Source organism: Xenopus laevis, chromosome 9_10L, assembly GCF_017654675.1.
Source record: "Xenopus laevis strain J_2021 chromosome 9_10L, Xenopus_laevis_v10.1, whole genome shotgun sequence".
In the NCBI taxonomy this organism is placed as follows: Eukaryota; Metazoa; Chordata; class Amphibia; order Anura; family Pipidae; genus Xenopus; species Xenopus laevis.
Window position 1 is genome coordinate 19,762,255 of NC_054387.1, and position 16,092 is coordinate 19,778,346.

Genomic DNA, 16,092 nt, shown 5'->3' on the forward strand with positions numbered 1-16,092 from the left:
TATCAGCATGGGAGGAGGAACAACATAACCTGGCCATCCCCAGGGCTTTCTCTAACTAGAGACCCCAAGGTGTCCAACACAATCTCCTCTGCATGTGGCATTGGCAACATGTGTCCTGCTTCACAATCTCTGCTGGGGCTGCAATGTTGCAATCTCCCATTATATGTTGGCTCCTTTCCCAAGTATTAATTTAGTATATTTATATCTTAAGTCCACAGTTTCTGATATGTTTGGTCCAGGAGATGAAAGGGGTTGTTTACCTTTAAATAAACTTTTAGTATGATGTAGAGAGAGTGATATTCTGAGACATTTTGCAATTGTTTTTCATTATTTCTTATTATTTGTGATTAATGGGTTATTTAGCTTTTTATTCAGCTGATTTCCAGTTTCCCATTGCAGTAATATGGTTGCTATGGTCTAAATGACCCTAGCAACCTGGCATTGATTTGAATAAGACAGTGAATATGAATAGGAGAGGGACTTAATAGAAATATAAGTAATAAAAAGTAGCAATCACAATAAATGTGTAGCCTTACAGAGCATTTGATGTATAGATGAGGTCAGTGACCACTATTTGAAAGCTGGAAAGGGTCAGAAGAAGAAGGCAAATAATTCAAAAGCTATAAAAAAATGAAGGCCAATTGAAATGTTGCCTAGAATAAGCCGTTTTATAACATACTAAAAGTTAACTTAAAGGTGAACCACTCATTTAGGGATCCAAACTATTGCACCTTTGCTGATAGGGTTCTGCAGACTGGAAAACCAAACCAACGTTGGATCCCACTGCCTATGTTAGTCAGCTCAGCCTGCTGGAGGAAATTCCAAGTACATGTATATGTGGCATTTAAAGGAAGGGGCTCTAAGGGGTTATGTAATTAGAATTTGCCCAGGAGCAGTAACCCATAGCAACCAATCAGCAGGTCGCATTTACTGGTCACCTATTTAAAAGCAAACATCTTATTGGCTGCTATGGGTTACTGCTCCTGGGCAAACTTAGTGCCTTTTATTACATATGAGGGTAATTCTCTTAAAGGAGATCTTCACCTTTAAGATAACTTTAATATGTTTTATAGAATGGTCAGTTCTAAGCAACTTTTCAGCCGATCTTCATTATTTTATATAGTTTTTTTTTAATATATTTGCCTTTTTCTTCTGACTCTTTCCAGCTCTCAAAAGGGGGTCACTGACCCCATCTAAAAAATTAAGGCTACGCATTTACTGTTATTGCTACACAATTCATATGCCAGTCTCTTATTCAGAGCAAGTCATGGTTACTAGGGTAATTTGGATCCTAGCAACCAGATTGCTGAAATTGCAGACTGTAGAGCTGATGAATAAAAAGCTAAATGACTCAAAAGCCACAAATAAAAAAAAATGAAAACCAGTTGCAAATTGTTTTAGAATATTACTCTCTACAGCATACTAAAGGTTAACTCAAAGGTGAACAATCCCTTTTAAGTTCCATATGGTTCACTTCCTGAACCTCATCTGAGTCTATAACAGGCATGGGTGAGTGGGCTCAAGTCATCTCAAAGGCTGTACTCATTGAGATCCTGAGTTGGTGCCCATTAGTGATGTGCGGGCCGACCCGATATCGGGGCGGGTTCGGGTCGACCTCGCACTGCTCCTCGTGGGCGGGTGCGGGTTGATCTCTTCTCCTGCTTCTCCCTGCCCGCCACCTGCAAATGCCGGCATTCGGGTTCCGGTTTTATAGTCTTGTGTCTGCTCGGCCTGCCCCTTTTGTGACGTCATCGGCAGGGCGGCGCGGGTCTATAAAAGGACCCCAGCAGCGCAGGCGCGGGCTTCAGCAGGGCGGGTTAGGGTGGGCTGTGGGTCAGGAAAACCCTGACCCGCACATCACTTAGTGCCCATAAACTGCATTTTGCTTCCTCCTTTAAAAGGAGAATGTTTTCTTGCTACCAAGCTTGTAATTGACTATTGTTCCTAAAGTCTTTTCCATTTCCAGCTATAAATCTATAATTAGCTTGTCTAGCCCAAGGTAAAATTTAAATTAACTATTTTTTTTTTGCTCATCAGCTAGCAGCATTATTCTGAAATATCTCAATGATCAGAACAGACCTTACAGCACCCAGGATGTGTTCAGTAACCTGCAAAGGGATCACGGTCTAGGAAAAACGGTAAGATGTTCAAATTGTATTTTCTGCACATTGTAAGAAGTGTTTTAGTGCACATATTCCTTTTTCTTTTAATCCCAGTATTCAGCAGTCTGCAGATCTGCTCTTGGTCCCTTGTTATAAACCATCTCATTACATAGGCAGGGTGGCAGGCATAGGCAACATTATTTTCTAAACAAACTAAAACTGTACAAATAGTCTGTATTTATCCAATATATTAAGATTGCAATATTGTATAATATCTATCTATCTATCTATCTATCTATCTATCTATCTATCTATCTATCTATCTATCTATCTATCTATCTATCTATCTATCTATCTATCTATCTATCTATCTATCTATCTATCTATCTAAACTGTGCTTTGAATGGCTGCCTCCATGGCTACACAGCAGCTTATTTATATAAATTATATTAGTGTTTCTAAAGCAAACACATCCGTTTTACCAGTGCAAGGCTTCACTACATTATATTTTTATTCTTTTAAAACACTTTAATTTGTTGGTGTTACTGTTAGTTTAAGGCTGATCTTGGTCTGCAGGAAAAAAGCAAGCCAAAAATCAGCCCCTATCCTGGCATCAATCTGCCATGTTTGCCTGCACCCTGCCAACACAATGATTCCGGGTGCAGGCACATGCAACACATTTTGGAGCTGAAACGCTAGCCAGGGCAGTGCAATGATTCTAGGTGCAGGCAATGAATAAGGCTGATGCCAGTGTAGAGCTGATTCCTGGCCTAAAGCTCTCAGGTTATAATACATTATGGTCACCAGATGTGATGCTGCAACTGCCACATACATTTCTCTCATCTTGCCCCAACCTAAATATGTGTTGGAGAAAGTACTCCATACATGTATTGGTGTTTCATTGCTACATTGTGTTGACTGAGTAGCTCTAGTCAAAGTGATTTAGGTTGCACAGCTATATGGGTTGCTGATGCTCATTGTGACTGTCCAGGAGCACCATGTAGATGCAGATTTTGCCCATAACTACTCTGAATAAAGGACTGACAAATTTGAACCTGATTTATTTTTATTTCACTGATTAATACAACATATTGTACATTTTTGTATTTTTACTAACTGGTGTTGGTTCATTCCATGCATTTATGTAATGCAGTATTGCTATCAGTGGCAACTAAAGTCGACAGTTATGCTTTTTGCATTCTAGTGCTGCGGGGTCTGCAGCACTAAAATCCTCCCTCTGGCACTCTGTAAAATAAAATTTTGCGTGCACACCACAGAGAGAGGATGCGCACAAAACGGAGTGGGGGCAGGGTTTGGAGAGGGGGACTGTGCTACTATGCGCTCCAGGCCCCTTCTAAGGTAGGGGGCCTGGCAAGCGCTTGTTACGCCACTGATTGATCCATTTCCTTGTGTCCTAGTTGTTGCCAACGTCGATTATAAGTACAGGTAGATTATAAGTACAGGTATGGGACCCATTATCTAAAAAAGCTCCAAATTACAGCAAGACCATCTCCCATAGACTCCATTTAATTAAATAGTTCCGATTTTTAAAATTGACGTACTTTTTTCTCTGTAATAAAGAAACCATACCTTGTACTTGATCCCAACTAAGATATAATTAATCCATTAGAGGCAAAACAGTCCTATTGGATTTATTTAATGTTTAAATTAATATGAATCAGACTTAATGTATGGAGATCCAAATTATGGAAAGATCCCTTATCTGGAAAACCCCAGATCAAGAGCATTCTGGATAACCAGTCCCATACCTGTACTTTGAAGAATCTATTTGACCTTTCTAAATGATAAAGCACTTTTATCCAAAGGATATAAGGTCTTGCTGTGCCCTCTTAACCTCTTGTATTGGGTGTATTATTGAATGTAAACTGTATGTTCAGCGTTTACACCATTTAATGAACAGTGGAATATGTTGGAGCTTTATAAAAACTTGATAATAATTAAATTGTTAGGCATTCCATATAGATAAAGAAACCCAAGCTACTATTATAAAGCTCATTTTGTGTTCTCCTTTATTTTTGTACAAGGCAGTTGTCAAGACCATGGAGTTGCTGGCTCAAAAAGGGAAGATCAAGGAGAAAGTTTATGGAAAACAGAAAATCTACTTTGCAGATCAGGTAAAGCAATGTAAATTATGTAAAAATGTTAAAGGCTAAGTTATTGTATCTAGCAGCAATAGTATCACTTGAAAGGGGCAAGTTTATTAAGGGTCGAATTGAAAATTCTCAAAAGCTTTTTTGGTCAAAACACTCAAATTCGAATTGTGAATTATCCAAACTCGATTCGAGTTTCAATTCGAATTTCAAGATTCATCACACTCTGACACTCCAAATTCACCTAAAACCTGGCGAGTTCATGTATAAGTCATGAGAGAGAGGTCCAGGTACCAATGTGGACATTAGTAGCCTTCCTGACATTCAAGTTTTTTTTTTTTCAGAGAAAAAAAACTTTAATCGAGTTTGGTCGAATTCAATCTGAGTTTTTGAGTCGGTAAAATTTGTGTGAGTTTAAGATTTTTATTAAATAACTCCCCAATCAAATTTTGAGTATAATCGAATTTAATAGAATTAAAAAAAAAAAAAAAACTCACATGAATTCGAAATTTTACCTTTAATAAATGTGCCTCCTAGTGTGTGAATGTTGTGTTACTGTGTTTCAGGAGCAGTTTCCAAGCGTTAGTGACTCAGAGCTTAAGGATCTCGATGCCCAAGTCACAGAACTTTCTAGCAAACTGCAGAGTTCTCAGCAGAGCTGCCGCCAGCTGGAGTCAGGTTAGGGGTAAAATGATCACTTTCTACTTAAGGAAAACCTTTACTAAAAATGTGATATACTCATCTTAAATTAACTTTTAGTATGATGTAGAGAGCTTTCTACATCTAAGACAATTTGCAATTGGTTTTCATTTTTTAATATTTGTAGTTTTTGAGTTATTAAGCTTTTTATTCAGCAGCTCTACAGTTTGCAATTCAGCAATCTGGTTGCTAGGGTTCAAATTACCCTAGCAACCATGAATTGAGACTTCAATATGAACAGGAGAGGCCTGAATAGAAACATTACTAACAAAGAGTCACAATAACAATACATTTGTAGCCTTACAGAGCATTTGTTGTATAGATGGAGTCAGTGACCCCCCCCATTTGAAAGCTGGAAAGTCAGAAGAGTAAGGCATATAACTATATAAAAAAAAAAAAAATGAAGGCCAATTGAAAAGTTACTTAGAAATGGCTTACTAAGTTAACTTAAAGGTGAACCACCCTTTTAACCCTTTCCCTGCCAAGAACGTAGGAGCTACGTTCTTTGTTTAAACAGCTGCTTCTCTGCACTTCTGCCAAAATCGAATTGCAGAGAGGCTCTCCTGGCTGCTCATCCCCCTAGACAACGAGCCTAGGGGGCTGCCGATCGGGTCCTGTGATGCGATTGTCGCAGGACCCGACTTCTTACCTAATCCTGGGTGCTGTATGCTGCTCCCCCTGTGCTGCTTCTTCCTGGACCCGACCTCATGTGAAGCTCCACCCACGCACTACCTGCTGTTGATCTCTGTGATCCTAGAATCTGCAGATCTGCTTCTGATTGCTTCTTCTCCAAAAAATGGTGAAATAGAAAAATAGAAGTGCCCTTCTATTTACACAGTTACACACACACACACACACACACATGCAATTACACATACATACATGCATTTACACATACACAGCACACACATAACTAAAGGTCGATTTTTTTTTTTTACATTTTCTGGATTTTTTTTGTATTTTACAGAGTCACATACGTACAGATATACACACACTTATACACTTGTTAGAGCTGTACACACAAGTATACACAAACCCACACTTATAGGATCTTTTTTTTTTTTTTTTTTTTTTTTTTTAGTTCTTCATTTTATCAGTTCCATGTTAGGGAAAAGCCCTTAAAGTGAAAGAGCACAAAAAGTCTAAAAACTGCTTGGCAGTAGATGTTCGCATTTAGGAAAAAATCGTCTGGCAGGGAAAGGGTTAATGTGCCACGCTTTTTTTCACCCCTTACTGGCCATATTTTTATGTCATGTTTAGTAGCAGTTTGTTCGGTATATTACCATTATATAACCTATATCACCCAATATATTATAGTTATGCTGTTAAATGTACAAGGGACAGTGTGCTTGGTCCTCAGCTAAATCATTTCAACAGATTTGTCCTCTTTACTGTATATGTGGGGAAGGGGAACTGTAGGTATTTATGTAATACCCCAGACTGCTGTAGGGAAAGAAGGACGGCAGTATTATGGAGGTGTGATATATAGTGAATAAAGTACCCCCTCTTGTAAAATATAAGGATATTATAAGTTACCGAGGAGTTTCATGACCATATAAAAACACGAGGCCGAAGGCCGAGTGTTTTTATACGGGTCATGGAACTCCGAGGTAACTTCTAATATCCTCATATTTTACAACTGGGGGTACTTTATTTATTATAATACACAAATTTCAGTGAGTCATGTGACAGAAATGACATCAGAACTCACCGTTTATAACTGATGACATCAGAACTCACCGTTTATAAGGATATAATTTACAGGATATTCATGGCTTTTGTGTATTATATTATGATAATAAGGCTTTATTGATAAAAGCTGAGGTGTTGAACCATTGCTTAGAAGCAACATTCCAAACATTGTGGTGTTTGCCTAAAGCAGGGGTTGGCATGTAAGTAGGCTGAGATGGGAAAAGATTGGCTAATGAAAGTCAGAACTTGGTGTAGGGAGCAGTTTTGAGGAAGGTTGGGTGGTTGTCACACTTGCAGGGTTGTGCTGGGAGGGTTGGTGCTAGGCACATTGCTCTTCTGTCTGACAGCCCATAGTTTAGGGTCCTTTCAGCCTTCATTTGTTTTTTTTGGGAGGTTGGTGCTAGACACATAACTCTTCTGTCTGACAACCCATAGTTTAGGGTCTTTTCAGCCTTCATTTGTTTTTTTTTAGTTTGTTATTTATTTTAGCATTTTCATCATCTGAATCTCCTTTTTGTAGAGCTGAAAGATTTGACCAGCTCCTTAACCACAGAGGAGATGCTAAAAGAAGTCTCTTGCTTAAAGGAAGAATGTGACAGACATGAGCACAAACTGACAAACATAAAGTCTGCCACGAATCACGTTACTCCTGCAGAAAAAGAAAAGGTGAGATATGAACTGTACTGCTGTATTATATTTAAACACTTGCCTGACATAAATCAGAAAATCTACAGAAATTGCTGTCAAGCACCCAACACCCAAGCACAACAGGTTGTGGGTTTGTGCTCTGTAGAGATCACTCACTGGCTAACAATACATGGTCCTGCTCACTGAGAGCAAAGGGATAAAGTCGAGCCATTATATTCTGTGAGCTTGGATATATAGTAAGAACTATGGCTGAAACTTGAGCTATAGACATTTGCCACAAGTCATTGGAGCAATCATGAGATTAGATGGTCTCTTAAGCTGGCCATAGACGCAAAAATCCGATCATATGAATCTTCGATTCGTACGATTTTCGGACCATGTGTGGAGAGTCACGTCATTTTTCGTCCGACGGAGATCGGTCATTTGGTCGATCCGACAGGTTAGAAAATTTCTGTCGTCTGCCGATAATATCTCTGCATGTATTGCCGATCATACGATTTTCAGTGGGAGACTGTCGCCAGCTTTGTCGGACATAACTTTCGTATGATTGATGTCAGGGGCAGTACATCGGCTGATCTGTTCTTAACTACTTTATTTGATCTGAATGGTTAGTGGCAGGTCGGGAGATAGGGAAGTCAGATTGCCCGAGGATTCGAACGATCTTTGCATCTATGGCCAGCTTTAGCTCAGCCTTAAAGGGGTGGTTCACCTTTACATTAACTTTTAGTATGTTATGGAATGGTCAGACCTAAACAGCTTTTCAATTGGTCTTCCTTATTATTTTCTAGTTTTTCAATTATTTGCCTTCCTTCTTCTGACTTTTCCAGCTTTCAAATGGGGGGTCATTGACCCCATATCCCAGTCTGTTATCAGTCATGGTTGCTAGGATATTTTTGGACCCTAGCAACCTGATCTGCAGATTGGAGAGCTGCTGAATAAAAAGCTAAATAACTGAAAACATAAATTACAAAAAATTAGAATCCAATTACAAATTGTCTCAGAATATCACTCTCTACTAACTAAAAGTGAACTCAAAGTTTAACAACGCATTTAAGCACAGAGAAGGGAAGATGTGAAGTATAAAGTGTATACAGTATGTAGAATATATGTGAATTTACGTTGTAAAAAAATTGTAGCATGAAAAGGCACTGATTTCCTTTTTCCTTAAATTGCATATTTCTTTTTGTTTACTGGCCTTTTACCCTTTTGTATAAATCTTTGCTTGAATGCAGAAAAATCTAAGCCAGCTTCTGTGGACTGTGGGAAATGTTTAAAAAAAAAAAAACATTCTGACCCATTACAAAATACCCAGAAGCAAAGTGGCTGAAGGTTCAGGAGATCCAGCAAATAAATCTAGCTTGCGCTGGCCATAGACGCAGAGATCCGATTTCGGACTGTGTGTGGAGTCCCGACATTTTTTGTCAAGTGGAGATCAGTCATTTGGTCGATCGACAGGTTAAAAGATTTCTGTTGGCTGCCGATAATATCTCTGCATGTATTGCCGATGTACTGATGATTTTCAGAGTGAGACTGTCACCAGCTTTGTCGGACATAACTTTTGTACGATTGCTGTCCGGGGCAGAACATTGGCTGATCTGTTATTTTACTACTTTATTTGATCAGAACGGTTAGTGGCAGGTCGGGAGATGGGGAAGTCCGATCGTTCGAGGATTCAAACGATCGGATCTTTGAATCTATGGCCAGCTTAAGTCTGTTTTAGCAGCATACTTTTGCACAAAAACTGGCTGTTAAAGGGGATGTAAAGTCAAAAAATGAAATTCCTTTAATGGGTCCACTGTCTAAAAATAAACATATTGACAATATACTTCCATTAAAAATTCTGTACCTTTTTCATAAAAATCATGATTATCTGCGCTCCAGCTCCCCCTTCACTCTCTCTGTGCACAGACTTCAGCCTGCATGAATTCCTCAACATGGCGGGCCAGCCGGTGGCTGCTTTACTTCAAGATAAGAGATACTTCGGGGTAAATTTATCTTTTCGTTCCTAAAGCTGATCTCCATGAATTCATGCAGGCTGAAGTCTGTGCACAGAGAGAGAAGGGGGAGCTGGAGCGCAGATGATCATGATTTTTATGAAAAAGGTTCAGAATTGTTAATGGAAGTATAATTGACAATAGGTTTATTTTTAGACAGTGGACCCGTTAAAGTAATTTCATTTTTTGAATTTACATCCCCTTTAAGCGCCTTTCTTAGATAATTAATTGCTGCATGAAAGACCTCTAGTGGCCAAAAGAGGTAATTAATAAATAAACAAAAAACCCTAAACATGCATCTATGGTAAAAAATCTATCTATTATTACATATCAAAATTCATTAGGCCTCACAGCAAAGCCTAACACGTTTCATGCTTTACCAGCACTTATTCAAAGGCATCAGCACACATCCTTTTGGCCATATAGTGTAACTATAACACACTATAACACACACTCAACATGGTTAATCACTGATGCCTCAGTCTGCTGTTAGGCAAATACAGACACTATTACCCTCCACCAAAGACTGATATTAAAATATTATTTGAAAGTGCCTAGTGGCTCTGTAAATTGGACTTTGTGATCTAAAGTGTAAAGTTTAATGAAGTCAGACAATTTACTCCAGCTCAGCACGATCTTGTGTGTTGATGACTTGAGTCCTCTGTCAAAAGAAACTGCATTTTGTTTCATCTGTTGTGCACACATGGGCTCCTGTATCAGACTTCCTGCCTTCAGCATAAACCTTGCCCTGGGCGTGAGCATGCTCAGTTTGCTCCTATTCCTCCATCCTCTGACAGGAAGTCATGTCACACCAAGCTAATATTGCAGCTGCTATCCTAAACCAACAGAGAGCTTCTATAGCTTTTTACTCAGGTATGGTAAAACATTCTACAGAATAAATATAGCATTCTAGCTAGCATTCTAGCTTGCACTATTGCAGTAAATCTATTGGCAATAAAATTCTTCCGTAGCTTTCTTTCTCCTTTAACTTTAAAAATGGGCAAATAACTATATTATCACTGTTTGTTCTAAAGATCAGAAGCAGACTTGCAAGGTTGTGTGATATAAGGTACAAAGTTTGCTACAGATCAAGTTCCTTATAGCAGCATTTACTGGTCTGGTTGCTATAGCAAAGGGTGATATGGAAACACTGTGGCTCATAGTGAGTTAGGTTGAAAAAAGACACATCCATTAAGTTCAACCTTTTTACTTTTTCTAACCTGCCTAACTGACAGTTGATCCAGAGGAAGGCAAAAAAAACACCTCTCCAATTTGCCTCAGAGGGGGAAAAAATTCCTTCCTGACTCCAAAATGGCAATAGGACCAGTCCCTGGATCAACTTGTAAGATTTCTAGGAACTGATTAAAGGGGTTGTTCACCTTCCAAACACTTTTTTTTTTTTCCGTTCAATTGTTTTCAGATTGTTCCCCAGAAATAAAGACTTTTTTTCAATTGCTTTCTATTTTTTATTTTTTTACCATTTATCCAAAATCTAAGAATAAAGTTGAATGTCTCTGGTGTAAGTCTGGTAGCTCAGTAATTCAGCTGCAGATTCTGAACTGTTACAATTTGGCAACATTTAGTTGATCGATTTCTCAGCAGCATCTCTAGAGTATTAGCAACTATTGTATCAATTGTAACAGCTGCCTGTAATGAAATTCAGGGATTCTGCTGAGCAGGGCCAAAGATAACAAATGTATCAATTCAGAACAGTTTAGAGGGTCAGTGACCCCCCCTCCCAGAGCGGCTGGTGAAAGACGAAACTTTACACTTCAATATTAGAAAAACGGTCACACATAGAAAATAGAAGGTAATTGGAAAAATTATTTATTTCTGGTGAACTATCTGAAACCAACTGAACTGAAATAAGTGTTGGAAGGTGAAAAACCTTTAACAGGGGAAGATGCTAGAGAGGAAATTTAAAGAACGGAGTAATGGCTTCAGTAGACCAGGCAGGGTAGGTAAGGACACATTAGGGTTACATGCAGTTGCTTGATATATGGTGAGATGGATCATTCTTAATGGTATACAGTGAGTTGGTATTTATTTGTATTTTAGGAGTATTTCTTTTTTGCTAAACCATTACTGTCATTCTCAGGTCTACGGTGAGCGAAAACATTTCTGCAAAGAATGGAAAAAGAGAAAACGGATGGTAAGGTGGAGAACTCCCTAATTCCCATGCACTGGCAGCTGTATGTCTTTATTTAAAGGCAGATATGATCAAACATGAAATAAATAAGCAATTTTTGAATCTATTTTTTTTACTATAAGTATAGCTTCACATCTCTAAGGAAACAACCAGATAAATATTGTATATACTAGGGATGCACCGAATCCACTATTTTGAATTCGGCCGAACCCCCGAATCCTTCACGAGGAATTCGGCCAAATACCAAACCGAATCCTAATTTGAATATGCAAATTAGGGGTGGGAAGGGAAAAAAATATTTACTTCCTTGTTTTGTGACAAAAAGTCACGTGATTTCCCTCTCCGCCCCTAATTTGCATATGCAAATTAGGATTCGGTTCAGCCGGACAGAAGGATTCGGCCAAATCCTGCTGAAAAAGGCCGAATCCTGGATTCGGTGCATCCCTAGTATATACAGTAGCGATGCACCGAATCCACCTTTTTGGATTTGGCCGAATACCGAACCGGATCCTAATTTGCATATGCAAATTTGCTAGGAGCCTAATTAGTTGCATCAATGTGGCAGACGTTTTCCTGACTAGGAATTTTTAAAGGAATTGAGGAGGAGAAAGTAGGACCACTTGCTTCACACAAGGAGCAATCCATTATTTCCTGGGATGTTTCCACATTAACTTTGCCTTCCCATAACCCCCAGCAGCCAGGTACTGGGACAGGCGGGGATAGAACGGAAAGCAAACAGGAACCCGTAACAGTCAGAACTGTCAGTAGAGAAATGAAAAAGCCCATTACTCCTTTAAGTGATACAGAAGAGATTGTACAGCACAGGTTGTATGAGCACTGTAATCATTACTGTTATTTTCACATGATACCAAAGGAAGGATATACTGTTTATTATAGTAAAATTACATTTCCTTTTTACATGTGCTCAGGAAGGGTTTCTGCTTCGGTTTTAAATCACAGTGAATGTATATTTTTTTTTTTCCTTTTAAGGCAACAGACATTTTTGATGCAATTCTTGAAGGATATCCCAAAAGCAAGAAGCAGTTTTTTGTAAGTAATGAAAGAAAAAAAGTGCTGTACTTTGTTCTGCTTCATTTCAACCAAAAAAAAGATAACAGGGCTCATTACAGTCACTTGGGGCACCACAAGGCTCTAAAATAGCCAAATAAGAGGCACCTATTTGTGTGAAATGTAATCCAGGTATAGGATCTTCTATCGGAAAACCCATTATCCAGAACGCTTCAAATAATCCAATTTTTTTTAAATGATTTGCTTTTTCTTTGTAATAATAAAACAGTTCCTTGTATCCTTGATCCCAACTAAGATATAATTAATCATTATTGGAGACAGAACCAACCTATGGGTTTATTTAATGTTTAAATGATTTTCAAGTAGACTAAAGTATGAAGATCCAAATTAAAGAAAGATCCGTTATCCGGAAACTCCAGGTCCCAAGCATTCTGGATAACAAGTTCCATACCTGTAACTCAAACTAATCTTTACATGTCTGGGATTTGTTACAATTGAAAGTAATGTTGCACTGTATTCAAAAACATAATGAATTGTGGCAGTTTATTTTCAATTTGTTCTCCTTTAGTAAATGCGTCCTAATATCAACCATAGACAGTAAGGGGGTTATTTACTAAACCTTGAGTTATTTTTGGCAAAAACTCTAATTTTTCATGAGAAAAAAAAACTTTAATTTTTAGAGATTTATTATACCCCGATGCTGCAAAAAGCCAAAAAAAAAATGAAAATCTGCTTATCTGAGACCTGTTGAGTTCCTGTATAAGTCAATAGGAGAGGCACCTATCCCAATTTGAAGTTATTGTGGTCTGTGCTGGGTTTAGCCCGAAAATTCGATTTTCTGGGCAAAAAATTGGGCTTTTCGTGAGAAAGCCCATAAAAACATACAATTTAGGTTGTCACTTATTATTAATAAATAAGTTAAAATTGGGCAAGAGCGTTTGGTCGAGCTTTTTTTACTGGGACAGTGAGATAAATTTTGGATTTTAGTAAATAACCCCCGTAAATGTGGATATATACTGTGGTCTCTCTCTTGTTGTGCATTTATATCTTATTACTTACTTTTCGCCACCTACTCAAGATGGCCATACGTGAGGTTTACCCACATGGAAAGCCATTATCCGGAAAGCTCTGTATTACAGAAAGGCTGTCTCCCATAGGCTCCATTATAATCAAATAATCCAAATTATTTAAAATGATTACCCTTTTCTCTGCAATATTAAAACAGTACCTGGTACTTGATCCCAACTAAGATATAATTAATCCTTATTGGAAGAAAAATCAACTGATTGAGTTGATTTTTTAGGAGACTTAGGGTAAGGGCACATGGGGAGATTTAGTCGCCTGGAGACTGATCGCCTCTTCTTCTGGGCGTCAATTTTCCCAATCTGCCTTCCCGCTGGCTGTAATGAGAAACTGCACTTGCGTCACTTTGTTTTCCGTAGTCCTCACGATTAAACTTAAGCGAATTCGGAAATTGAAGTGCCGTGAGAGCCATGCTACTGGCGATTTTTCATTCTTGCAGGGGAAAAGCAGTTCAGGGAAATTAGTCACCCCAATGAAGAGGCAATTAGTTGCCGGGCGACTTAATCTTACCGAATCTCCCATTGTGACCTTACCATTGGTATGCAGATCCAAATTACAGTAACATCCGTTATCCGAAAAAAAAAAAAACAGGTCCCGAGCATTCTGTATAACAGGTCCCATACCTGTACTGCCAGCCATGATGGCAGGGGCTCCAGCAGGGGGGTTACAGCAGTCAGGGGCCCCACGTTGGAAAAGTGTAATTTGTGTGCGCAAATGGGGTGAGACTTCAGACACAAGATTAGGCAGTAAAGGGCATTTACACACGGGCGTTTTTACCTGCGCTCCCCTGCATTGCGATGTCTTTTGTTCAGCCGCAGGAGTAGACGCATTCAATTATTTTCACCAAACACAGGTTGGAACGCAGCATGTTGCATTTCACCTGCGTTCGGCTCATACATGCGTCTGTGTGAGTACAGTTCTCTTCAAAATAATTGACTGCGTCTACTGCGCTCCCCTGCGGCTGAAGGAAGAAAGCACAACGCAGGGGAGCGCAGGTAAAAATGCCTGTGTGTAAGGGTCCTTACACCATCCCCTTTTATTAGGGGTGGAAAACATATCTATTGTATACCAAGGACAATGAAAAAAAGTCTGTGTATCCAATTAACCAGAAATCTGCTTTACAGGAGGAAGTTGGAGTTGAGACAGATGAAGACTGCAATGTGACCGTGCCAGATGTGTGATTCTTACATCATTTGGACAGTATGAACAAAGTTGTACTGAAAAGATTCAGGGAGTCTGGAACACATAAACGTGTCTTATAGCGAAGACTTGCAATGGAAACCATTAATGCACAAGAGCGTTTATTCTTCCTGATCATTACTGCACACATTTATCCAGATAGTTGTATTGGAATTGGCTGCTTGTAAGCAGAAGTCTCATTGTTTGTTTGTAGCCCATGAAGACAACAGAACTGGCTGAAAGTTATACGTGAGTTTCATGTGGGTAATACAGCCAGCTGATACGCCAAATATCCGGTGTGAGTATCCGCTGTATCCCAAATATCTGCTGTATCACAGAGAAAGATGTTCCTTGCATCAGTTAATAAGGGAAAGTTATGTTTGATATCACTGTTAATGTATATTGCACTGAAGCAAGTGCTACAATTGACAATTAAATATTTTTTTTCTCAACGACAATACTGTGGAATCCGCTCATTTTATATCATTTGTTTTATTTCTGCTAGCAGTTATTTTGAGTAGAAAAATGGAGCAGATGAGTTTCACTTGCAGCAGATAAAAATGGCTCTTTTAATTGGACAATTGTTTAACATAAGTCCGATAAATAAGGCACTTTAACTGCAACAATAGGCAAAACATAAAATATCTATTGGTTTTTAATTTGTTGCGGTAAAGAGGTGGGAGCATGAAGTTGCCGGTGCCCTTATCTGAAAGCCCCACAGACTGCAGTTGAGGGAAGAGACAGGTTTATTTATAGAGTTAAAAGGGTGATTTAACCTTTGATATGTTCTAGAATGATGAATTCTAAGCAACTTTTCAATTGATCTTCATTTTTTTTTAAATAGCATTTGTATTATTTGCCTTCTGACTCTTAACAGCTTTCAGATGAGGGTCACTGACCCTCTGTAAGGTTACAAATGTACAAATGTTATTGCTACTTTTTATTACTCGTCTTTCTATTCAGGCCTCTCCTCATATTCCAGTCTCTTATTCAAATCAATGCATGGTTGCTAAGGTCATTTTGACCCTAGCAACCAGATTGCTGAATTTGCAAACTGGAGAGCTGCTGAATAAAATGCTAATTAACTCAAAAACCTCAAATAATAGAAAATGAAGACCAATTACAAATTGTCTCAGCCCTCTCTTCATCAAACTAAAAGTTATCTCAAAGGTGAACAACCCAATGCTGCACTGGGTGTTTAGGTTGCGTTGTTTCTGCCAGTCTTTAAAATTGCTGGAGCCATGCTAGATTAGTAGTCTCCAATGTTTTAAATGGTCAGGACTGCAGACACAAGAATTTCACTGGCACTCGAAGGTTCTTTCAAGCAGGTACAAGCCCTTTCTGAGTTTATTTTGCGAAAGTCTGCAGACAGGCCATTTGAACACCTAGACTCTGATTTACTGGGC

The 16,092-nt window shown here is 38.8% G+C and overlaps 1 protein-coding gene across 1 annotated transcript; it reads left to right on the plus strand.

Moving 5' to 3' along the window:
- Positions 1 to 2,036: 2,036 nt before the first annotated feature.
- On the plus strand, positions 2,037 to 15,141 carry psmc3ip.L (PSMC3 interacting protein L homeolog; the record flags this gene model as incomplete). The annotated part of the gene is given in 7 exon segments (NM_001094617.1): positions 2,037 to 2,138; positions 4,148 to 4,237; positions 4,780 to 4,891; positions 7,125 to 7,270; positions 11,345 to 11,398; positions 12,386 to 12,445; positions 14,632 to 15,141. Coding segments are annotated over 7 exon segments (621 nt in total), but the record flags the coding sequence as incomplete, so codon positions are not given.
- Between the last annotated feature and the right edge of the window lie 951 nt (positions 15,142 to 16,092).